The 25,162-nt window shown below is 40.8% G+C and overlaps 2 protein-coding genes across 2 annotated transcripts; both read left to right on the top strand.

The window, feature by feature from the left end:
* LOC125378514 (ferric-chelate reductase 1-like) lies at window positions 1–11,401 on the top strand. Its single transcript, XM_048393916.1, has 5 exons — window positions 1–130; window positions 4,195–4,425; window positions 7,124–7,239; window positions 8,948–9,051; window positions 10,519–11,401. Exons 1-5 carry the CDS (start codon window positions 7–9, stop codon window positions 10,877–10,879), a joined length of 936 nt encoding a protein of 311 aa, XP_048249873.1. The 5' UTR covers window positions 1–6; the 3' UTR covers window positions 10,880–11,401.
* A 131-nt stretch (window positions 11,402–11,532) lies between these two features.
* Window positions 11,533–22,161, top strand: LOC124136188 (putative ferric-chelate reductase 1). The gene is made up of 11 exons (XM_046502042.2): window positions 11,533–12,538; window positions 12,970–13,065; window positions 14,008–14,161; window positions 15,189–15,308; window positions 17,828–17,943; window positions 19,131–19,217; window positions 19,434–19,514; window positions 20,043–20,142; window positions 20,369–20,512; window positions 20,963–21,096; window positions 21,516–22,161. Exons 1-11 carry the CDS (start codon window positions 12,320–12,322, stop codon window positions 21,612–21,614), a joined length of 1,350 nt encoding a protein of 449 aa, XP_046357998.2. The 5' UTR covers window positions 11,533–12,319; the 3' UTR covers window positions 21,615–22,161.
* Window positions 22,162–25,162: the final 3,001 nt, after the last annotated feature.

Here is a 25,162-nt window from a genome sequence, read left to right as displayed (position 1 = left end):
ATTCTTATGACGGCGGACTTGCGTCGTTCTCACATTACCATACGCGCTTTACACCAGAGGAGGGAGGGACCCGACATACAGACGCTGACTGCGGATTATACGCCCACAACCAGGAAGACCCCCACACCAGGTAGGAGATAGATAGCAGTTATTCATTTTAAGTTGAGGTATTCATCAATCTATCCACTTCTGAAATTGAATTATTTAGATTTTGTTGCACAATATAAATACATATCTTTATATAAGAGTGTTCGTTCAAACGAATACTTACTTGACTTGAACTTGTTTAATGAGCATTACCATTTGTGGGCTATATAAAGCAAAGTTTCGACTAACATGTAACAAGTGTTCTTGAAACTCGTTATTATTATAATTATTATACAGATAAATATGAAATATGCAGCAAAGGGGGTTTGGGTGATCCTGGCACAGTCAGGCTGGTTAGGCTCATCATCAGCTCAGGGCCCTTGCCCCCTCTACACGCAGTCCAGACAGCGATTGAGACTTCTCCTAGGAAGCTCTGCCTGGCCGAACCCAATCAGAACTATTCGGAGAATGTCAAAACTTTCCAAGACTGCATCCTTCCGCATTACCCATAATGTCAGAAGAGATGTGTTTGGCAGCAAACACGGGTACTCTCCAAATGTCTTTCATCAGATTGGGAGGTACCAAACCTAAGACGCCGAGAATCAAAGATAATCTCCAAATATTTGTTCACAAACACAATTTCATTGCATAGCATTGCTGTCAAATCCACCTCAGATCCAGAGGATATCATTCGTCATAATTAATCGAAGTCGTATGTGACAGGGTTACACAAAACCAATCAGAGCAGGAAGTGCCTACGCACCCAGTGGATAGGTAGAACATAATTTTGCCTTTGAGCTAATTCATTATATAACCAGTGTCCCATAAGGAATTTTAGACGCCCCGGAGACGAAAAATAAATATTATAAGTTTAATCGAAGATAGAAAGTCCTAATTATATTTTTTAAATTAAAACTTCGCTTTGATTTCTGATTGTTTAGCCCGAGGCCGGTTGTGATTCACGCGTTCGGGCACTAGAATCTCAGCCACTAATCACTTAAGGGAGTCTATTAGAGGTCGCGATATTAATGACATACCATTAACCTCTACCGAACCAGTGCAAGTGTCATGCATAACGACGCATATCAATACAGATTACGCTGACTTTACAGACACAGAATACGTAAACGGTCCGATTTTAATTGCAAATAAAATGTATGTCGTGTTTGTTTATCCGCGAGACTCATTATCCGTACTACGTCAGAGGGAGCGGTAACTGGTGTCATACCGCCTGACTGCACGTAAAAGTAGGGCGAGACCTCAGCGCTGTAGGAAACATGCCCCTTGCATTAAAGCCTTTAGCTACACATTTGCACGCAATTCACGCAGTAAGCAATTGCGATCATCCCAGCTGAATTAACAAACAAATGTAATTAATCCAAAAAGCACATGGGTAGATTAACATTTTGTCCAAAACATAAAGTTATCTTTTTTTAAAAATATACATCTACAAGATGCAAAATGAAATCCAGATGGCGCGAAGAACAATGCTTATTTCATTTTAGAATTCAGTTGGATTAATTTCTTCATATATTCTCTATGGTCTGGGAGACTAGCACATTAAGTTTTAAAATATTTCATAAACGTTGCGTCAAGTTTTATCATTGTTAATCTTTGCGTGTATAATTCACTTATAATCTGCAACATTTGGAGGGAAAAGGATATTTAACTACTTATATGAAAATAGACTAACATTTAGTCTCTGAAATTTTATATTACACAACATCCTTCTTGACTCTAAAAAAAAAATAATTCCTTAGGCTGATTTCAGAGATGAATAGAGCCAGCTTGAGCTGGCTAGACTTGCTTTTGTATGCATTTCTAGATTTACTTTTTTTTCATAATATAAATATATTCCACGGTCATGGTGCAGGACTAATATGAAAATTGAAGTAAGTTTTTCAACATACGTGTACTGAGCAATATATGTGTATCAAATGACAGATTTACCAAATGGGCAGGTGTTATGAGTAAAGTTTCTGAAAAACAAGCAGGTTTTCGTCAGGTTTATTCGAACATATTTTTACCGTTTGCGCAAGTATTGAAAAAAATGTCTATGTAAAAAGCAACAAACATTGTTCATAACTGAGTTAGCTACATATGTTATGGCACATCACACGCATGGTATACAACTCTTTCCAGATAGAGTAGAAGTATAAATGTTGTAATTTGCTAAAGATGTAATTATGATTTCTGTTACTATATGTTTTTTACAGAGTCAGATTAATATTCTAGATTCATATGCAGATAAGAGAGGAATGACTGTTAACTTGGAAAAACTTAATGTTGTTTTTAGAAGAGGAGGAAACACGTCAGTTCAAGAAATATGGTATTACAGAGGACAAGGTTTAGATGTCGTTAATACTGATAGATATCTAGGATTAGTCTTCACATGTAAGTTTAGTCTAAGTAAACATGTTGCTGATTTAGCTCTACGTGCCATTAAGGCTTTATTTAAGTTAAGTTACTACAACTAAAATAATATGTGTGACTGCCCCTGAGTTGTTTCTTAAAAGTAATTTGATTGTCAGAATAGTCTGATTGTCTTGTAAGCATATGAAATTTGGGGGATCAGTAGATTTGGGAGTTTAGAGTACATCCACCAACTGGCCAGTCAAAACTTCTTTCAAATTAGATTACAAACTCCTTATGCAATAGCTAATGTGGTCGATTTCAATGTACGTATTTAGATATTGTAGGGTATACAATTTGAGCTTCAAATAATTTCTCATGGATTTGTTTTGTTTGGATGTCACAAACAGCTGGAGATTAGAATTCAGGAAATGTTTTAATACGTACGTTGAAGGATTGTGCTATTGATATGTTTTATCAAAATTGGATATCTCCAATTAACAACAGTTCAAGGTAGAACCTTCATTGAGAAAATATAAGTTTGTTAGAACCAGAAAAGTATCTGGCCTCGAGGTATAGAAGATTAATACCATCTTTACATGTAAGTACTACTTTGGATGCGACTAGGATTAGATATTTACCAAAGACATGTATCCCTAATGTAAATATGTATACACTTAAACATGGTAATTACTACCCTCGTATTTGATGTCATGACACTCGATGGCGATGTCAGAAAGGTCCAACATGTATGTTTGTGTGTGTTAGTGTTAGTGTATGTGTATGTGTGTGTGTGTTAGTGTGTTAGTGTTTGTATGTGTGTGAGAGTGTTTGTGTGCTAGTGTGTGTGTGTGAGTGTTTGTGTGCTAGTGTGTGTGTGTGTGAGTGTGTGTGCTAGTGTGTGTGTTAGTGTTAGTGTATGTGTGTTAGTGTTTGTATGTGTGTGAGAGTGTTTGTGTGCTAGTGTGTGTGTGTGAGTGTTTGTGTGCTAGTGTGTGTGTTTGTGAGTGTTTGTGTGTGCTAGTGTGTGTGTGAGTGTGCTAGTGTGTGTGTGTGTGAGTGTTTGTGTGCTAGTGTGTGTGTGTGTGTGTGTGTGTGTGTGTGTGTGTGTGTGTGTGTGTGTGTGTGTGTGTGTGTGTGTGTGTGTGTGTGTTCAAATGTGTGTGTTCAAATGTGTGTGTTCAAATGTGTGTACAAATGTTATCAAAACGTTGCACACTCATGGCTTTAGACACAACTATAATTCATCATGGTCATATTTTTATTACTCCAGAACATAAAACCCCCCACACTGTTCATGTCAAAGATCATCACATAAACGGATGACGGCATCATAGGGGCGGTCGGGTAGCCTAGTTGTGAAAGCGTTCGCTCGTCACGCCGAAGACCCGACATGGGTACAATGTGTGAAGCCCATTTCTGGTGGTCCCCGCCGTGATATTGCTGAAAGCGGCGTAAAACTATACGAACTCACTCACACACGGAATCATATTGCAAGAAATTTGTGATTTCTCAGTTTCCTGTTGTTGGCTGGTTTGTTTGTTGTTTAACGCCGTACTGAGGAATGTTTCAGCGATACGACGGCGGTCAGCAAATAATCGAGTTTAAACCAGACATACTGGACCTACGCAATTGGGATACGATGATATGAATCAACCGAGTCAGCCAGTCTGACCACCCGATCCCGTTCGTCACCTCTTACGACAAGCATGAGTTGCTCAAGGCCAATTCTAACCCGGTTGAATTGTTTTTCAGTCCCAAGGAGTGTTCCCAACCGTTCGAGACTGACCATGGCCTTCACTTCCTGTGTATGTTCCCTCCTGGTGTTGCTAGGGATGCTAGGGAAGGATGCTGCCTACCCCCAGGGGGCCAACGAGATGTCCTGTGCACAACTATTGCCGGGTCACGGGAAGGAGGTGACACACACTAAACCCTACAGCCTACTCGTCAACAGGTTGACAGTGTACCCAGGGGACACAATCAAAGGTGCGGTATTGACATTGGATGGGGACACATTCAAGGGAAGTGTATTGACATGTTAGGGGGACACATTCAAGAGAAGTGTATTAGCATGTGTCAGGGGGCACATTTAAAGAAAAGTATTGACATTGGGTTTGGGAACATTTAAAGGGAAGCGTATTCACACTGGATTTGAGCACATTTATGGGAACTGTATTGACATGTTAGAGGGTCACATTAAAGGGAAGTGTATTGACATGTTAGAGGGGCACATTAAAGGGAAGTGTATTGACATGTGACAGGGTCACATTAAAGGGAAGTGTATTGACATGTTAGAGGGTCACATTAAAGGGAAGTGTATTGACATGTTAGAGGGTCACATTAAAGGGAAGTGTATTGACATGTTAGAGGGTCACATTAAAGGGAAGTGTATTGACATGTTAGAGGGTCACATTAAAGGGAAGTGTATTGACATGTTAGAGGGTCACATTAAAGGGAAGTGTATTGACATGTGACAGGGGCACATTGAAAGGAAGTTCATTGACACTGGGTTAGGGGCACATTCAAGAGAAGTGTATTGGCATTTGAGAGGGGGCACATTTAAAGGAAGTGTATTGACATGTGTCAGGGGGCACATTTAAAGGAAAGTATTGACATTGGGTTTGGGAACATTTAAAAGGGAAGCGTATTCACACTGGATTGGGGCACATTTATGGGAAGTGTATTGACATGTTAGAGGGTCACATTAATTATTGTTGGTGGGGCGGCCACAGATGTTTATTTTTCTATTTAAAAAAAACACCGAACAAAAAAATATAAAATGTAAACGCCAGAAAAAAGTCTCAGTTATCCACCGAAACAGATTCCATTGTACGTAGAAAGCATTGCACTGAATACATCTACTCAGTAACGTTGCAGCACTGGATCTCCTGTTCAGAGAACCAGTAATAACTGCAACTCTGTTTACATTTTTAAGTATCAATACGTGTGTGTACAGTTACTATTTTATTTAAAATAAATTAAAACACCTAACAGATAATAAGTCTGGACAATAAAAATGCCACCATTGCTTGCTCTGACAAGAGTGTCACAATACAAAGAAGGCATGCACATGTCAAGTTCTTTGTCGCATTTAAACAAAGTACCACGTTCCGCATAACAAGGAAACAGGTTAACCAATTTAAAAGATGATAAATATTCATTTTATCGGAATGAAGTTTTTGTAGTGTCACAAAATCGGGCTAAAACCAACCCTTATAAATGTCAAAATTTACGTGCGAGTATGCGTGTTAAGTACGTCAGGCTTTAAAATGAGCTCACTGCAACGATAAAAAAAACTGTCACAGTGTGAATTATAACTTGATAACCAAATTAAACTCAACGGATCCAGTTACGTTATTATTTAATTATCATAACTAACGTGAGATAATTGACAAGTGAGGCCATTAAGGTTTGCTATCTACGCAATAAGGCACCTGACCTCAGAAATGTCATATGTTACGTGCGAATATATGTGTTAAGTACGCGAGGCTTAAACATGAGCTCACTGCAACGATAAAAAACCAGTGTGAATCATAACCTGATTACCAAATTAAACTCAACGGATCCAGTTACGTTACTCTTTAATTATCACAACTAGCGTATGGTAATGGACAAATGAAGCCTTTAAGATTCAGTATCTACGCAAAAATGCATCTGTATCGTGATACGAACGTGTATCGTATCGTGCGTGTATCGAGTGTATCATACCACAATACACAGGTTCGAGGGGCCCTCTGAGTGTCTCCCACCTGCAATACAGCGTTGCGGCCTTAAGCAGCTATCACCATCCACTGATTGAGGGGTCGAGTCTAAGTTTAGTTTCAATAAGGGCACTTGATTTTTCAGCACTAAGTCAGATACATATGAAATAATGTTTAAAGTTACTATAAGCCACACCCACCCTTCCATCATCTGGGGCGATGGGGAAGCCTAGTGGTTTAAGAGTTCGCTCGACGCGCCGATTACCCGGGTTTAATGGGTACAATGTGTGAAGCCCATTTCTAGTGTCCCCCGGCGTGATATTGCGTGAAACCATACTCACTCACTCACTCACCCACTCACTCACAAAATTATCTGGGGCAGTGGTTGGAAAGTATGTCAGAGCGCCACACTCAGCAATATTCCAGCTATATGACGGCGGTCTGTAAATAATCGAGTCCAGACCAGAAAATCCAGCGATCGATATCATGAGCATCGATCTACGCAATTGGGATACGATGACATGCATCAACAAGGTCGGCGAGCCTGACCTCCAGATCCCGTTGACAGAGCTTTGTAATACCTGAAGGTGTTTGACTCCAGAAAAAGCAAAGGGTTGGGGGTAGGGTCATGTGAACAATAACATTATGGATCATGGGTATGTATGCGAGCGTCTGTAAAACTAATGTCACTTTGCACAGATCAACCCTGGACGAAAGTGCTTATGTGGATACACAACCAACCAGTTCACATCAGAGAAAATATATTTCAAGTACACATGCAATTGCCATGTATGTTACGAAGTCATTTTGTACCACCCGAAGCAATTTTGTACACCACGAAACCATTATGTTCACCCCGACGCCATTTTGGACACTCAGGCTCTATTTCTATATGGCGTAAGTCGGTTAAACTTATTCCTGTGTAGTTTACAAAATGAATGTATTGTATTTTTGTCTTAATATGAATTTCTGCTGTTACCCAGTCACCATCGAGGGAACGAAATCATTCAAAGGCTTCTTAGTTAAGACAGTCAATACTCAGACTGGTAACACCATCGGCTACAGCATCCCCGGGAGCAACATGGGCGACAGGTGTGGCGTAAGTATTGGTCGGGGTGTTGGTATCGTAATCGGGCAGTGATATCCCCATAGGACAGGGAACTCAGCTCTGTTGTCTCTCCTGCCAACTCCAATTTCAGCCATAGCACCCTAAATTGCTGTGCAGAGTTGCACCCTTAGGGAACGACTATTTGATATTCGGGGGTTGTAGGTGGTGGGTGGTGGGTGGTGGGGGGTGGCCGGTGTGTTTTTTCGAGAACTAATATTAAGCTTCAGTCTGTTGAAAAAAACGTAAAATGTCTGCCACAAAAATATATTGTTGCATGATGTTTTTACGGGGTTTTTTTCAATTAGGCTCCAAGTTTAAATTAATAATAAATATCTGGTTTTTCAGCTGTAGCTGAAGAAATAGCCAGTTCATACAAAATCCCCGATCCCAAATCCCAAAGGACCAAACGGTCGGTCCCTTAGCCGTTCCAGTAACTTGTGATGAAAGACCTGATTATTGCTCTATATTTGCTCCCACATATAAAGGGATATCCGCTATGTAACTGATTCAATGTTCAAACCGCGTTAGGGGGCACGGGTGGCCCAGTCGTGTAAGGCGCTGCGATTCGCTGTGCAGAGTTGCGTCCCTTGGGCACGCCAGAAACCTATGATTGTGGGTTCGAATCCCGGTTCGCCCCGGTTTGTCAGCACCTAGGTTTGTCAGCACCATACCCGTGCTCGTGGGTTTCACCGAAGTGGTAAACGTCTGAGACCTGCATCACTTCGGGCTTTCCTCCCACATTAAGCTGACACGCCGTGATATAACTGTAATACTGTTAAAAGCGGCGTAAAACCAAACTCACTCACTCACACACTCAAACCGCGTTACTCACTCACTCACTCTAATCACAGTGTCACTGAGGCGACTGATCACCTAGGCCCAAAGCCAAATGGCAGAACATGCTTCTACCCCACCCGGACCGCTTCCCACACGTGTACTTATACTTAAAGAACTGAGTCATGCAGAATATATAGTTCCTCCCTATACGATTTATCTTTTGAAGAGCACATACAATATATCCCAAGATTCCTTCCCTCGTCACAGACCGCCTCCGTGGTCTTGTGGTAGAGCGTCCGCCCGGAGAGCGGAAGGTCCAGGGTTCGATCCCGGGCCGCGTCATACAAAAAGACGTTAAAAGATTGTACTTGTTGTTACCCTGTCTGGCGCTCGGCATTAAGGGGCTAAAACAAGGACTGGTCGGCTCGGAGTCAGTATACTGTGTCTGAGTGGGGTATCCATGTTAAACTGCGGCATGGTATCTCAGTGAGCTAGCACTATAAATCGGCATCAGTCCGGACTAGTACAAGCAGCCACACACACACATACACGTGCATGCACGTCGCTATATAAGTGCAATAATCTTGGACGCGACGTTAAACCCAATTTCACCTCACCTCACCTCACCTCACCTCACCTCACCTCACCTCACCTTCCCTCGTCACACATTTAGTTGACACGGGCATAAACTTTGGCTTTAAAAGTTCACATATCACAGAGGTCATTCTGCTTTAGACTACCTTATTCTTAAAAACATATTAAAGTGGTAGGTAAACATCTACGATTTTCTCACTATTGACTTTCCCCCTACATTAAGCTGACACGCCGTGATAAAACAAACACTGTAAATTGAAAGCGGCGTTAAACTCAGATCACTCGTTCATTAATAATGCATGTATCATGTCAAGTCCTTCGATTACAGAAATCCGGAGTAACACACAAGGACGGTCGAATACCGAAGAACAGGAGAACATTCGACTGGGTCGCACCTTCAAACGCCAATGCTGGAACGGTTATACAGTTCAGGTACGCCCGGAAGAAGGAATTAAACCCCGTTGAATGAACGTTTATGCATGTGGTGTGATAGTTTTGACATTGGAGATGAATTCCACTATATCTTCAAATGTAAATATTTCAATGAACATAGGGACGTGTACATCCCCAAACACCGTTCAAATAGACCAACAATGTTACAACTCTAGCAATTATGTAACTGTCATAAGATGTCTGTCCAAAAGAAACTATGTAAATTTGTTAACATTATAATGCAAATTGTAAAATCTCCCGGTAAACCTCTGTCCACTACGGTGGCCCATAAGAGACATGGAGTCTATTTTTCAATATTTTGATATTTCACATACTGTTATCGTAACCTATTGCAAATTAACACGATTTGTCATACAAATATGTGATAAATCATGTATAAAGAAGATATTGAATCGCTGAAAAGTGAAGCGAAAATGTCAAAAACTAAAATGAAAATGTCAAAAACCAAAGCGAAAATGTCAAAAAACTAAAATGAAAATACAGAAAATTATTTCCACCGCAGTGGAAATAGTTTTCTTGAGTTTTTCAAGTTTCCTTTCTCCATAATTTCCACCGCGGAGGAAATAGTTTTCTGTATTTTTATTTTAGTTTTTGACATTTTCGATTTGGTTTTTGACATTTTCGTTTTTGTTTTTGACATTTTCATTTTAGTTTTTGACATTTTCGCTTCACTTTTCAGCGATTCAGTATCTTCTTTATACATGATTTATCACATATTTGTATGACAAATCGTGTTAATTTGCAAATGGTTACGATAACATTAAGTGAAATATCAAAATATTGAAAAACAAACTCCATGTCCCTTATGGGCTACCGTAGTCCACCGCAATGTAAAATACTGCTTGTACCTCATATGCCGATTCACTCGGTATGAGAGGGATATCGTGCTGTTATGGGCTGTTCTGTTCTTAAACGAGTGCCATGCTCAAATGTCTGGTGAAAAGTTCTCCTAGCGTTACTGCTATCTCAAACCACACACGTTAACAATGACGTGGCACAGTTGGTTGGTTTGTTGTTTAACGCCGCACTCAGCAATATTCCAGCTATATGACGGCGGTCTGTAAATAATCGAGTCTGGACCAGACAATCCAGACAAGTGATTAATATCATGAGCATCGATCCACGCAATTGGGATACGTGGCACAGTTGTAGCCAAAAGATCGCTTTTAAAAACAGAGCTCCGTTTGAAACAAAGCCTGACTTCCGTTTCTGAAAACGGTCTTGACGCTACCCATGTCGTAACAGCCAAAACATTCTTGAGTATGAGAGTACGACAGTACTGCGGTCGTTGTTTTTAAACTCGACCTGGACTGTATGAGCATAGCCAAAGCATAATCTCCATAGATGTCCAAAATATGTCTGAATGTCAGATGTGCCGCATTGCCTTCGTCTCGTCATGGCGAGACGAACAAGCCCACTGTCTTAATCCATGTCTTCTGCATGCAGGTCAGTCATTGTGGAGGAAAAACGTTTCTACTACTACGTGAACTCCGCCAACGTGGTTATAGTGTCACGACCGATCACCCAAGCTCCAACCACACCCAAACCACGCCCACCCGTCGGCGGATTCACCTTTGGCATCTCGAACGAACGTCAGGCCGGAAACTCACAGTCACGTGACACAAACGCGCAGCCGCACCTACCAAGGGAGATAACTGGAATAGATGGATCGCCCCAAACTGCTGAACAAATTCAGAAGGAGATTACACGGGTGGGACAGATAACTCGTTCAGCGATTCAGTGGTCGTGGCGACGGTTCCTTCATCTCATATTTCCTAACGTTAATTGGTCAGCTTCACGTTCCTAATCTCCCTCAGTATCAATTTCTTTTTATTCATCCTCAGTTTAAGGTAATATTTGTCATATCATCTAGGAGGAAACTGCCGTTTGTAAAATGCATAGCGTTTGGACATTGACGTAGGAAACCCTTTAATCTACCGCAGCACCATGTGACATTGTTCGTGTATGTTTGGGATTGATTATTTAATATTTAGGTGGGGTAGTGGTGGTGGGGTAAGGAACTGATTACTTCTACAAGACAATTTATTTCTGGAACGATGAGCCAAAGAATCTTTTTTTCAAAAAAATTCAGGACCTAACGCATGTCCGGCCTGAGGCAAACATCGCGGTTGTTTTTTTTTGTTGTGTTTTTGTTTTTTGGGGGGAAGGGGGGACACATTCTTTTGTTTAAAATTCCCAGGCCCACACCCTGAATATCATATTGCTGGTTCTTCGGTATTTGCAGTTTACCTACATTTATCCCCTCCGATTTTCTGCTGCCTGTCAAGAGTCTCTTCTTTCTTACTACTAAAATAAACTTTGTCATTTTCTTCTGTCTTATGCATGTTTTCTATTCTTTTAAGTCTCAAATGGATGGGTGATGGATTCGTAACATATTGTACATAATTCACTTCCAGGAAGTAACGCATGGTACTTTAGCTTCCGGTATCTTCCGGTATCTTCCGGGCTAAATGTTACGTGTCACGTAGACCAACTAAAGACATACCGAGACTCAGCAACCACAAGAGAGTGAGACTGATCATGAGTCAAAGATGCTTTAACGCCTCGAGATAACATATACCCAAATCTGCCACTTCAATAGACAAGGATAGCTCTACACTGTGGTGACGGTATTCTTCAGTAAAAGGGGCGGTGGGGTAGCCCAGTGGTTAAAGCGTTCGCTCGTGACGCCGAAGGCCCGGGTTCCCCACATGGGGAAATGTTTAAAGCTCATTTCTGATGTCCCCGCCGTGATATTGCTGAAATATTGCTAAAATGTGGTGTAAAACCATACCCACTCACTCTCTCACTTACTCGTCAGTGAAATATTCTTCAACTGCCTAGGCTGGACATTTTGAAGCTAAGAATAAATGCTACATTACATCTATCATATTACAGTCACATCTACAGTTACTCAGAAAACAGGAGATAGTTTTCGTTTTTGCTGATTTGTTTCATCTCTGAATATACTGTGCTCTATGGTCTTGCGGCTATCACCTGTTTCCTAGCTGTCGGGCCTTTGAGGGAGAGCCTCACTCTGACCAGGTCTGTTTCCTTTCTGATATTCTTTGATATTAATCATTTCTGGTGTTGGTCGAGTCGTAAAGTTAAGGCGTGTTCAACTTCTATTAGCGAGTTCACTAATCTTCATCCATTAGACTTTTTGTCTAATATTCTTGAAGATGTTGCAGGGGCACCTGCATTGGTACATATGCTCAACGAATAACCCTTTGCTATTTTCTCTTCCATGAAGAATACTTCCAAGGGTACTACCCCTCTTGGTCTCCCCCTTGACCCTGGGTGTGGCCGGACTCGGGGCTGCTTCCACGACTGCCAGAGAGGCAGGTGCACATATATCGTCACATGGGTGGACGCTGGGGACGTCATCACATTTGATATGAAGAAGATCGAGCCAGCAAGTAGCGAGAGGTGGATGGCCATTGCTTTTTCAGAGGACAGGATGATGGTGAGCGTTTCTCTAGATTTGGGTCATGACATAAACATAGGGACCCGTAAAGATCCGGGGTAGAATAGGTCGTCAGCAATCCATGCATGTCGTAAAGGCGACTATGCTTGTCGTAAGAGTCAACTAACAGGATCGGGTGGTCAGGCTCGCTGATTTGGTTGATGCATGTCATCGATTCTAATTGCGTGGATCGATGCTCATGATGTCAATCACTGGATTGTCTGGTCCAGACTCGAATATTTATGGACCACCGTCATATAGCTGGAATATTGCTGAGTGCGGCGTTAAACAACAAAAACACAAACCAACATAAACATAGGGCATTGGGAGGAGTAGATCAACTGCACGATGGTCGTCTTTTCAATACGTTCCGAAGAAAAAGTTCTTTGTAATGTATTTGAATATTGAACTATGTACCTGTTTTTATTCAGGGAGATGATGCTGTCATTGAATGCGTGATCGACGCCGGTTTTGTCCGCGTGTACAGCTCCTACAACGATGATAAGATCAACATTCGCATGGAAGACGTGAGTACTGGACAATGTTTATTATTCCTGTATATGAACTATTAACCAGCAATCGTATATAGTATGACTCGGTAAATCTCGTAATCTACATCCCCTATCGACTGTTTACTTATACAAAAATAAGCACAGTATTTCATCGCATGATCGAATACAGGACACGTTGCGTTATGTCACGGCTACTCGTAAGTAACTTTTTTATGATAGTTTCTGGAATGTTTTTGAAGTGGAATTACCCCCACCTCCATTCGAAATTGGTTAGAAAAGAATCCACATAATTGGACGATGTCCTTTGACCTAACCTATGTCGAATGAATACTGATTATGCATAATCCATAACGTATCAGACACAAAATAGTGATACCGCGATAACAGAGTTGCCTGCCCTTGAGCCGCTGGTGACAGGTACTTTGTTTACCGAACTCGATGAAGAACATCAGCTTCGATCAATCCTAATTGATGTGTCATAGAAGTAGAATAAAGAACAAGATACATTTTGCGTATGATATTGTTAATGTGTTAGTAAGCATTCGTCATTACGATCCATTATAAATAAACTACCGCGATAATATTGCGTACCATGTTACTGGTCGCTATTTTGAGGAGGATCCTCACAATATTCTCTAATCTTTGGCTTCACATGTTAATCACATATTACCACGTCACTTTGGAATTCCGAACAGGGGGGCAGGCCACAATATATATGAAATACTCTTCAAAGTGCCTTTTGGCGTAGGGATAGCCTAGTGGTTAGAGTACTCGCTCGTCACACCGAAGGCCCGGATTCGAATCCCACATGGGTACAAAGCGAGGATCCGAGTCTCCTTTCAAAGTCTTATCGCGTACTCTTCCATTAGCATATTCCGCTTAGGATGCTGCCTTACTCAGTTTACGTTTCAGGGTCTTCATGTCATTTATAACTCACACTTGTGATTGACGTTCCAGAAAACTGCCGGTCTGAGTAACGCTGCAGGCTCATACGTCAACGGCGTCCTCGAGTGCAGCTTTGACCGCGTTAAGAGGGATGACTTCTACCCACATTTGAAGGACCTTAACAACGACTACTACCTTATGTTTGCCGACGGGGAGGCCATCAGTGGTAGGATTACGTAAATGTATTATATATATTAGCGAAATAAGTGATATACTGACATACGAGTACATTGTCTTTGAAAAGAGGGGACACAGGGGGGCTCAGTCATCTATGGGGGAAGCCAGAAACCTATAATTATGGGTTCGAATCCTGGTTCGTTCCGATTATGTTTCTAGGTTTTTTCAGCACAATTACCGTGCATGCTCGTGAGTTTCACCAAAGTGGTAAACGTCTGAGACCTGCATCACTTCGGGCTTTGCTCTCACATCAAGCTGGCGCGCCGTGATATAAATTGAATACATGTAATGTTAAAACGGTGTTAAACCCAACTCACTCACTCACTCACTACATGGTTGCAATGCTCCTTGGCATAATTTTGTGCAAATTCTATTTTCATAATAATAGTTTCGATTTTCTTTAAATTTCAAATCGATTATATGAATGAAATGCTGAAAATGGAAAACTGCATTTTTAAACTTTCTGTTCGTCAAGGCGTTTTCGGGGCCGAGCGGTTTCCTGGTGGTATAAATTCACTTAGTTCGATTATCAGCATGGAGATCGCCAAAGGTCTTGTGGTAGAGCGTCCTCTCGGAGAGTGGAAAGTCCGGGGTTCGATCCCTTGCCGGCTCATCCCAAAAGACGTTAAAAGATGGTACTTGTTGTTACCCTGTCTGGCGTTCGGCATTAAGGGGCTTAAACAAAGACTGGTCGGCTCGGAGTCAGGGAGTCTGAGTGGGGTATTCATGTTAAACTGCGGCATGGTATCTCAGTGAGCTAGCACTATAAATCGGCATCAGTCCGGACTAGTACAAGCATCCACACAAACACACACACACGTGCATGCACGTCGATATATAAGTGCAATAACCTTGGACGCGACGTTAAACCCCATTTCATCTTATCTCACCTCAACATGGATGCAATTATATGACGCCGTGATACTGCAAGAATATTGCTAAAAGCGGCCCAAAGAAACACTGTGCACTCACTCTGCGTCAGTTGTACGTACACCTGTGCAATGATCGTGTTCCAGGAAGCATCTTCCCTCACCGGTACGACGTGCTGCCGCCAGTGACTGACGTGATGGTTGACCTTCAGAGCATGGAGAGTGTGGGAGGTGAGGGACCTAGGTTTCCGCTAGTGCTGGCTCACGGTGAGTAATCTCTGTAATCCTACACGGAACCCGGTGGTACTCAAGTGAGCCTGTATTTGATACCGCAATCTTTCTGGACCGGAAGCATAAGAGCACATGATGAACTTAAGGAGACATTCAAAAGTACTGTAGCCCGACACACTCAAACAACAGTGCTAAGAGTGTTTGTATTGGTTAAATTATTTTGGGGGATATAACCAGAAGACCTAAGTTACTTGTTGACATTAAAAACATTTTCAATATCAGGGGTAATATATATATATTATATATATATCACACGATGAAACAAATGCAGTCATTAAAAATCAGATCTTAGTTCACGCTACCATTAAACAAAGATCTGAGAACATTCTATTACGGTTCATGTCAGAACGACCTTTCACCCGACCAATCGGAGCGTCGTTTACCAGATAAGGAAAGTGACAGTCTTATGTGGTTGGTGATTTAACTCAAAAAGGTTATTCAAAAAGGTTTTCCGAATAACAGCTACAGGCTGTGCGGCTGATTCCGTTAAAATTAGTTTAGTTTATTGTTTTCAAGGCCATATGGCCCATATTAGATACATGTAAAGTTTTAACAAAAAAAACATATTCGTTTTGACGTGATCTGTAATGGCGTGTCCTCAGATCTTTGTTTAGCGGTAGTGAGAACTAAGATCTGATTTTAATGAGATTGAAACTAATGACGCTGATATGTCCTATAATTGATTGCCCCCTGGATGGGGTCTTGGCAACTTGAAGGTGGCTGGGCAGAGGGGAGGAACAATTGCTGCGGGACTTTGCTTGTAAATAAAGTTTATCACTTCAACTTATTTCATGGAAAAAGGAAATGGGTATTGCATAACTAACACACTTATCTGTGTGCTTGCAGAGTTGCAAGGCGTCATAATACCCCCGGCCCCCAAAGCTGGCAGCGGATGGACCGGAAGTAGCCTTGTTTTCGTCCTCTCAGGAAGTCTGATATCGATCGTCCTTCCGGCAGTTTAAATATATCCGTCCAATAACATCATATATATATATTGTATTGTATTTAAGTGTGAAATCATCTCTACTTATTTATATTGTTGTTATAATGAATCATTTATTGATTGCATTTAAGGAAAATGTGTATCAAATACAGGCCACTTTTGTGCACAGGTTTCTTAGTTACTGATGGTACAACTGTCTCAAATACATCCGAGTTATCTTCAGCAATCCATGATTGTCGTAAGAGCAGATTTACGGGATCGGGTGGTCAGGCTCGCTGACTTTGTTCATGCATGTCATCGTATCCAATTCCGTAGATCGATGCTCATGATGTCAATCACTGGACTAGTCCAGTGTCTATTATTTACAGACCGACATCATATAACAGTCTCAAATCTGATGTAATCCGTTCTATATTCTATATAGACATTGTATGTAATCCGTTCTATATTCTACATAGTAATTTTACATGATATATGTATTATATATTTTATGAACCATGTAATGGTTGATATTTAAATGCATGTTAAGGTCATGCATATTTATATTTAAAAGGCATTATTCAATAATGTGTAGCATTTGATACGTTTTTAAGGCAATAGTTATATCGGTTTTAGAGTCTATAACATAATTTATGATCATTGGGATATTGTCCAATGATTGAATGGTATTGGTTAGAAAGTTATTTCTATATATGATGTAGCCCATACTATATCTAAAATAAATATATACTAAAGTCATTCTTGTTTTCAATTGCATGTACCTGTGCGTCATCATATATAGATTGGACACATGACTTAATATCATTTATCACCTCCTTCTTGGATAATTATGTTTATGAACACCCTGATATGTTTGTTCATACCTTCTTGGCACTTCCGGTTTATAAAAGGTCATCCAATGAGTAACATTGGATGGTCAGTGAGTTGGTTGATTGCCTGCGACCGTACCCCTACGGAAAGGGATGTTGCGCCTAATATCAACCACTGGTGTGCCTGTTTCGGACTCGGTTGAAACTGCCCGCCGTAGTATCTGGCACGATTACTCTGCACTATATGGCGGAACATGTGGCAACGCCGTAACCATAACAACAACACACATGGCACAACATACAGAATCGATCGCAGGGCTAAAGTTCAACCCAGTGGGCGACATTATCGTCTCCTTTACAAACGAATATGTGTAACTGTGTTATGCGTTATTCCTGGAGACACGTATACATGTACCAATGAATATGAAAGGCGAACAGCCTCCGTGGCCTAGTGGATAGGGTATTAGCCCGGGCAGCGAAAGATCAGTGGTTCGATTCCCTGGTCGCGTCATATCAAGAGACGTTAAAAGATGGCACATGTTGTCATACTGTCTGGAGCTCGGCATTAAGGGGTTGTCGGCTCGGAGTTAGTACACTATATCTGAGTGGGGTATCCATGTTAAACTACGTATACGTCACTCTATATTAGTGGACAGGGTCTCTCTCTCTCTCTCTCTCTCTCTCTCTCTCTCTCTCTCTCTCTCTCAGCCTCATTATACCGCTTATTAAATGTTCCACAACAGGCTGCATGATGATCATGTGTTGGGTGCTACTTCCGGGTATTGGGCTTGTCACAGCCAGGTACGGAAAACCATTGCTGCCAAAAACCCACTTCTTCGGACTGAAAATATGGTTTCAGGTAAGTCTCTAATGATATAAGCGTGCGCCACATGTAACTAAAGAAACTTGCTTGAAGTTGAACCGTTCGTCTTTAAATAACGTATTTCTTATTATGAATACAAGGATTAAAAAACACACTGCACATCTGATTGCTACACCTTTTAATACTGGGTAACTAATTCCTTATACCAGGTTAGTCTGATTTTCAGATGATAGTTATAGGGGGTGAAATGTGGGTAAAAGGTTAATAATAATTGTTTTGATTCTTTTTTCAAAGATAAAAATTGTCTTAAAATGGTCCAGCCCCTTACACTGTTACTTGTGGGCATTGGTGCTCCAGCTCTCTGAGGCGCCACAGTTCGCTGTGTATAGTTGCATCACCTATCTCTGCCATGATCCGTTTCTTGTGGGTTCAAATTCCAGAGTCGTCCTTTTATTGACATACTGTTTGTGCCGATCCGTGATGTGGTCCTATACAAATTTTAAACGAGCAATGTCTTTCCTCCCACGTTAACCTCGTTAACCGACCACGATTTAACTGAATACTGTTAAAGCGATGCTCAACTCACTTACCCACTTTTTAATTATATTTCGCAGAAAAAAATAACGACAGTTAAACTACGTTTATAACGAATACGCTTATAACGAACTGACGAATAAAACGAACTGTTTTTTTTATCCCGTTCATTTGCTGTATATAGGCTTATAACGAACTACGGTTATAACGAACTAAAATTACTGGTCCTTACATAAAGATTGCTGCAACAGTATGTCAGTTCGTACACGGCGAGTAGTAGTACTGGAATATTGCTGAGTGCGTTGTGAAGCAACACACAAACAAGGTACATGTAGGTGTACGGGGGCACGGGTGGCCCTGTCGTCTAAGGCGCCGCGATTCGCTGTGCAGAGTTGCGTCCCTTGGGCACGCCAGAAACCTATGATTGTGGGTTCGAATCCCGGTTCGCACCGATTATGTTTCTAGGTTTTTCAGCACCATACCCGTGCTCGTGGGTTTCACCGAAGTGGTAAACGCCTGAGACCTGCATCACTTCGGGCTTTCCTCCCACATTAAGCTGACACGCCGCGATATAACTAGAATATTGTTAAAAGCGGCGTTAAATCCAATTCACTCACTCATGTAGGTGTACCCTAATCTAATTCTGAAAACAAGCACCTGAGGACTAAATATATGTGATATGTTTTCAGATCCACCGTGGTTGTATGGTGACAACAGTGTGTATGACCATCCTTGCGGCACTAATTGTTGTCGTGGAGTCGGAAGGATACAGCAAGGTCAGTAAAGCAACCGGGGACTACTTTCTTTGTGTACATTGTTCTTACTACAAACCATATTAACGTGATGCATAAAAATGATGTTAAAATTAATGCAAATGCACACACACTATGTAATAATTAATGTAATAATCAAGTTAGTATTCGCGGGAAGCGTTCGTTAAATCTTTAAAACACGCCTCGGGTTGTAATTTCACTTTCATCCCTCGTGTTCAGATTCCAGCGATTCCAGGCAAGCAGTATCAACAGTTGCATCCTCCTCTCGGCATCATCGTCATCGTCCTCGCCATCACCAACGTAGGTACCAGTACAGTGGCTGCAAACAAAATACTACGGGCAAAAGAAAGTTACAAAAATTTCAAATGTTATCAAAACGTTACTGGGCTAAAAACAGTCGCCAAAACACTGCACACTTAAGGTCTAAAAAACAGAACTATGATACCCGTATCAAATACATAACCATCAATTAACCATTCTAGCGTGTTTCATTTTTATCCACAAACATGGGTGTATATTTTCTTTGTCCGGCTGTTTAATAATAATGTCGAGATGTAATGTTACTCTCAAAATGTATATAAAAAGCCTATATATTATATATTAGAAAATAGAATCAGCTCTTTTTTCGATTTAAAATAAATGAGAAACGTAGAATCCATACCCTACAGTACCTAAAATTCAACGTTATATAATCAAATATGGCAGGTCTGATGTAATCGATAAAATCATTAAACCCCAACATAAATACTAGTGGTATGTTTGATAATGCACATTGGATTTCATTTTGCCATAAATGTATGTTCATATGTACAACGTGTGTATTTGCAGCCAATCATGGCGTTGTTTCGACCAGGCCCCGAGTCCGTGGGGAGACAACTCTTCAACTGGGCCCACTGGGGAGTAGGGGTTGTCTCCGTGGTATTGGCAAGTAAGTACTCACTCCAGCTAATCTAAACACGGAGACAGAAACAACTGACGCATGCTAGGATCTTCATTTGTAATTTAAATCAAGAATCCTGTGCAAAACAAAACTGCAACTAAAATTTTAAAAACTAATATATTCAGGTGAGGTGGTAAATTCATCGACCGTGTGTTACAGTCTCATTGTACCTTCCTGATATAAACATCTGATTGTGTTTCCTTCAATGTTTCAGTAATTACTATATTCATCGGCCTTGACCTGACAAAGGCAGGGTCATCATCAGCGCCGATAGCTGTCATGGCGGTTTACGTCGTGTACTTGGCTGCGTACCTAGTTGCAATGGAACTTCTTCCGACTGTTCTCAAGACTCTTGCAGGTACAACACGTGTATATCTTTTTCTAAACAAAACCAAAATCTAAGATACTTTTTGCTTTTTTGTGACATCCTGTGACAGAGACATGTAAGGTACAGTGAAAAATTCATCGATGACGAAGCCACGAAGACTGTTATGTATCACTGCCCCCTTCCTAAAGTCCGTGATTTAATAAGTTCTTAAAGGTTTAAATGGTTGCTTGTTTTCAATTCTAATTATTCCAATGAAATTTCAAATGCACATAATTTGCTACACAGCTCATAAACCTAGTTAGTGAGTGACTTGTTTAAAGCAGCTTTACGAGAATCATGCATGTGTGTGTGTGTGCGTGTGTGCGTGCGTGCGTGCGTGCGTGTGTGTGTGTGTGTGTGTGTGTGTGGGTGTGTGTGTAGTGAGTGTACCACTGTGAATACTCGATACTGTAACATTGCATCGTGTGTGTTTGCTTACAGCTAAGCAGACCAAGTTCGAGCTGAGTTCCAGTCTGAATTTGAGGCGTGGTTCTCACAAGGGTTACGACGTCACCACCCCTCCCCCTACAGCTCCTGTCGCTGTCATTACTCAACCCCCACCAACTATAGAACAGGTAACAATTTTAAGTGTAATTTACGTACTGCACAGAAGGTCGCTCTGTGAGCTCACACTGCCTGTGATAGGCTTCTCTGGGCCTAAGCATTCACTGTTATGAGTAGCGTCCCTTTATTTAAGGATATGTGCCAGAACGGGTGACCCAGTCCATTAAAACGTCGCATTTTGATGTGCAGAGTTGCGTCCCTTGGGCACGCCAGGAACATATGATCTTGGGTTCGAGTCTCGGTTCGCCCTTATTATTGTTTTTAGGTTTGTCAGTACCATACCAGTGCTTATGAGTTGAAATACTGTAAGGGGCATTAAACCCAACCCACTCACTCACTCTTTTGTTTTGGATCTCCAGTTGATAAGTGGAGTTGTTGCTTGTTTGCTGTTTGTTGATGGAAATGTTTTAACATCAACTTCCTGTTTCAGGAGAACCGAGTCAAGACCATCATGCTCCTGGTTCATTATGTCATAACCGGTCTACTCTCTGTCGTCATGGTGATTCTTCTAGCAACACATCCTCACTGAAATTAATTGCTACGCCTTTGTAGCACAAAATTATACATAAAATACGTTTGGATGCTATCTTCTTGTGTCGAAATTGCCGAAATATATATGTACATAAGACGTGGCATACATTTGTACAGTTTTCGTGTTATTTATATTAACTTGTATAATAACATCTCTAATAAACTGGTGACTGTATACACTGGTTAATTGGAGATGAAACATTTTTGTTAAGCCCCTTCTGCAATGTTTGATACTTTTCTATTTTGAATAGTTGTCTGGGTATTCTTCCTATGATTTAGAAATGATTTTAAACCGAATACGACGTTGTATGACCTCATGTTCCTATTATACATATATGTGTACATATTAATAAGATGTCACGTTTAAAATAGTTCCATTACTCTGCAAGAATGAAATAAAAAAAATTCTTCTAATCGAATAGGATATAGGGTACCCATGCACCCAAAGATAATATTTTGTTTATTTACATTTTTATTATCCTTAAAGTGTCTACTAAATATTTTTATGTTCACAAGGCGAAATATTGTCTCATAGTGTCCATTGGCGGCCATATTGGACTTTTTAACTAGACATGGCACATTAACATACAAGACTATTTTGATAATTAAAATATTTTTGAAACAAGTTTAATACATTAAAACACGAAAAACTTGAAAAATTAGTCACAGTAACAAAGAAACGATTAAAATGCCTGTGAAAAGCTACACAAGCGTTATGGTATGGTTTGTTTGCATCACTATATCTGATCATGGCACATACACATGTGAGTCTATTTTGTGTATAATTTGGGTCGTTCTGACAAAGATTTAGAATCAATTGACTACTTTTGAAGTTACCACCTAACATATCTGAGGTCTGATTAAAAGAAAGTTTTGTCTAAGAAAGACATGATTGTAAAACCAAAGGCTGATAACTCAAAGGTTTGAAACAATGAATGGCAGAATAGTTATCTTTTCAGTTCGCATCAAAGGCGGCATATCCTCCACCCTTATCCCTTTAGCCCCTACAGTTAATAGTACACATCCTCCTAAGGTAAATACTTTCATGGGTGAGACTGGTGAAGATTGGATTACCTATGACGTCTTACACCACAGTAGGGAACACTCTACAGCAGTTGTCAGAAGTGCTATGATAACATCTTTAGGGACCACTTCATATTGGGTAGGGGGGGGGGGGGGGGGGGGGGGGGGGGGTCTGTTTTCTGGTAAAGTCTACGGCTGCAGCGCAGGAGTCGACACATATATCTAGTCATAGGTTTGACACTGTTAAAGGCTTTCGATGAACTCCGTCAAGTTGTGCGACATAATAAGGTGACCCGTAGGAAACGCCAAGGTAGAAAGCGCCAAGGTTTGAAGGCTACCACTAAGTCAGCTTTAAGTGCCTACGACGATTCTCACTCTATATCGAAGTTAGAACGTATGGTACAGCAGTTAGTAGCAGATGTCACATCTTTGCGGGACAAAGTAATGCTAGCCGACTGAGATACCATGCCACAGTTTAACATGAATACCCCTCTCAGACACAGTATACTGACTCCGAACCGACCAGTCCTTGTTTTAACCCCTTAATGCCAAGCGCAAGGGAGGGTAACAACAAGTACCATCTTTGAACGTCTTTTGGTATGACGCGACCTGGAATCGAACAGACGGGCAGACGCTCTACCACAAGACCACAGAGGCGGTCAGTATGATAGTGCAGAAAGGTTAGAATCTATCACTGTGGACAGAATGGTCACCTACAGAAAGTTTGTAGAGTTAATGTCAATGCTTGGTGGATCATAAGAATATGTCCCGCCATGGTAGGCCAAATGTACCGACAGGAACCTTTTATAGTAAACATTGTTCACATCTCCCATTATAGCCTTTGGCAACTGTCTTGGAAATGAAATGTGTTGATGGTTAATAACTTCATTATCTGGAATATGTGGCAGTGGACCTAGACTCTCATGGGGTTGGTGACTTGTTGGCGGTTAGTTGTTCCAAACAGTAAATACAACTGGTCAGTTGCTAATTTGCTTGGCACCAATGCACTAAAACCATTGATTGAAAGATGTTATTATTGAGACCCCATAGTTCGGGCACAATTATAGATTAGGGATAGTCACGAGTCCCGAGATTAAGTATATTGTTGGTGTCCCAAACAGCAGCATAGTTGTGGTGGATATGTTGACAAGCGTAAGAGTTGTCCTCGGACTTTGATGCAAGCCACACCTAGATCAGGTATACCCCCTGTTTGGGACATAGAATCAACCGTCGTTATGTACCACTGTGAGTATCAAGCTATGCTTAAAGTAGGCATCAACAATGTCACTACTAGGACCATTCTTTGTGAGATGAACCTGTCACAATTTTGAAGACTATTCAGGAGTGATGTCGGGACCTTCTCAACAGTCTATGGATAGAGATACTTATCGAATGCATCTGTTATGATAAGGTAGCAGAAGGTTTGATCTCAAGTTTTAATGATCTCATTTCAAAGGATGAATTAGACTGAGGATTTACTTCAACTGTCAAACACAGGATAAACCTAACTGATGAAATACCTTTCAAACGGCGAGCTAGGAGGAGCTAAAGACTAAGAGCGTACACCATTTACAGTCAGCCCACTCGGCTTTTATAAATATATTTCCGACCTCTTTGGTTTGTGCAACAGCCCGTCAATATATCAAAGACTGAAGGAAGAATGTCTACATTGTTAGCATTTGTCGATGTCTGGTATACATTGATGACATCTCGTTTATTTGAAAGCCAGAAAAGTTAGAGATGATATCTCCATGGCCCTGACCACCTTCTCCAAAGGAAGCAGCTTAATTTTTCAGATTGGCTGGTTACTGTCTACGTTTTGTTGCCAATTGTGCCCAAATTGCCAGAATTTGAATAAACTTCTACTTGATCACTTAAGAAAGAGAAAATGGAAAAGTGAAACTCTGGAGAGAATATGAGAATGGTAACCAGAGCAGGAACAATCATTTTGTGAGTTACGTGCCAGACTGCTTTCATCACCTGTTCTTGGTTTCTGTGATTTTTCTCTTCCCCTTGAATTGCATATAAATGCTGGCCAGACAGGTTTAGGAGCAGCTTTGACCAAACCCAAGGTGGAGAGAAGAGAGTGATCAGTTATGCAAGTCTCTGGGATCAGAACAAGACTATGCTGCATACACGCTTCATTTCTTATGTTTGAAGTTGGCAGTTACTGAGAATTATCCTGACTATCTGTATAGACACAAATTTAAAGTTCTCACTGAAAATAACCACTCACATAGGCTCTTACCAGCACAAAACTGTAAAGCAGTATAATCATTTCTTTGTTACTGTGTTTTTTTCAAACTCTAAGTTTGTTATTTTTGCAAAAAACTATCAATTTAAGCAAATTTAGTACTGTTTCCTCCAGACTTCACGGAAAGCATATGAATTCGTTTTGTATGTTGATAAATATTTGCATGTGTTTGAGTTAAGTATACTGATTGTTTCAGGTTTTAATGTATCATACTTGTTTAAATAATATTCTAATTATTTCAATTTTCCTCATACCCTTATTACACACAT

The sequence above is a fragment of the Haliotis rufescens genome, unplaced genomic scaffold (genome assembly GCF_023055435.1).
Source record: "Haliotis rufescens isolate VD_foot unplaced genomic scaffold, xgHalRufe1.0.p SCAF_121, whole genome shotgun sequence".
Lineage (NCBI taxonomy): Eukaryota > Metazoa > Mollusca > Gastropoda > Lepetellida > Haliotidae > Haliotis > Haliotis rufescens.
Note: the sequence above shows the minus strand (reverse complement) of the source record. Positions and strands in the feature narration are given on the sequence as shown.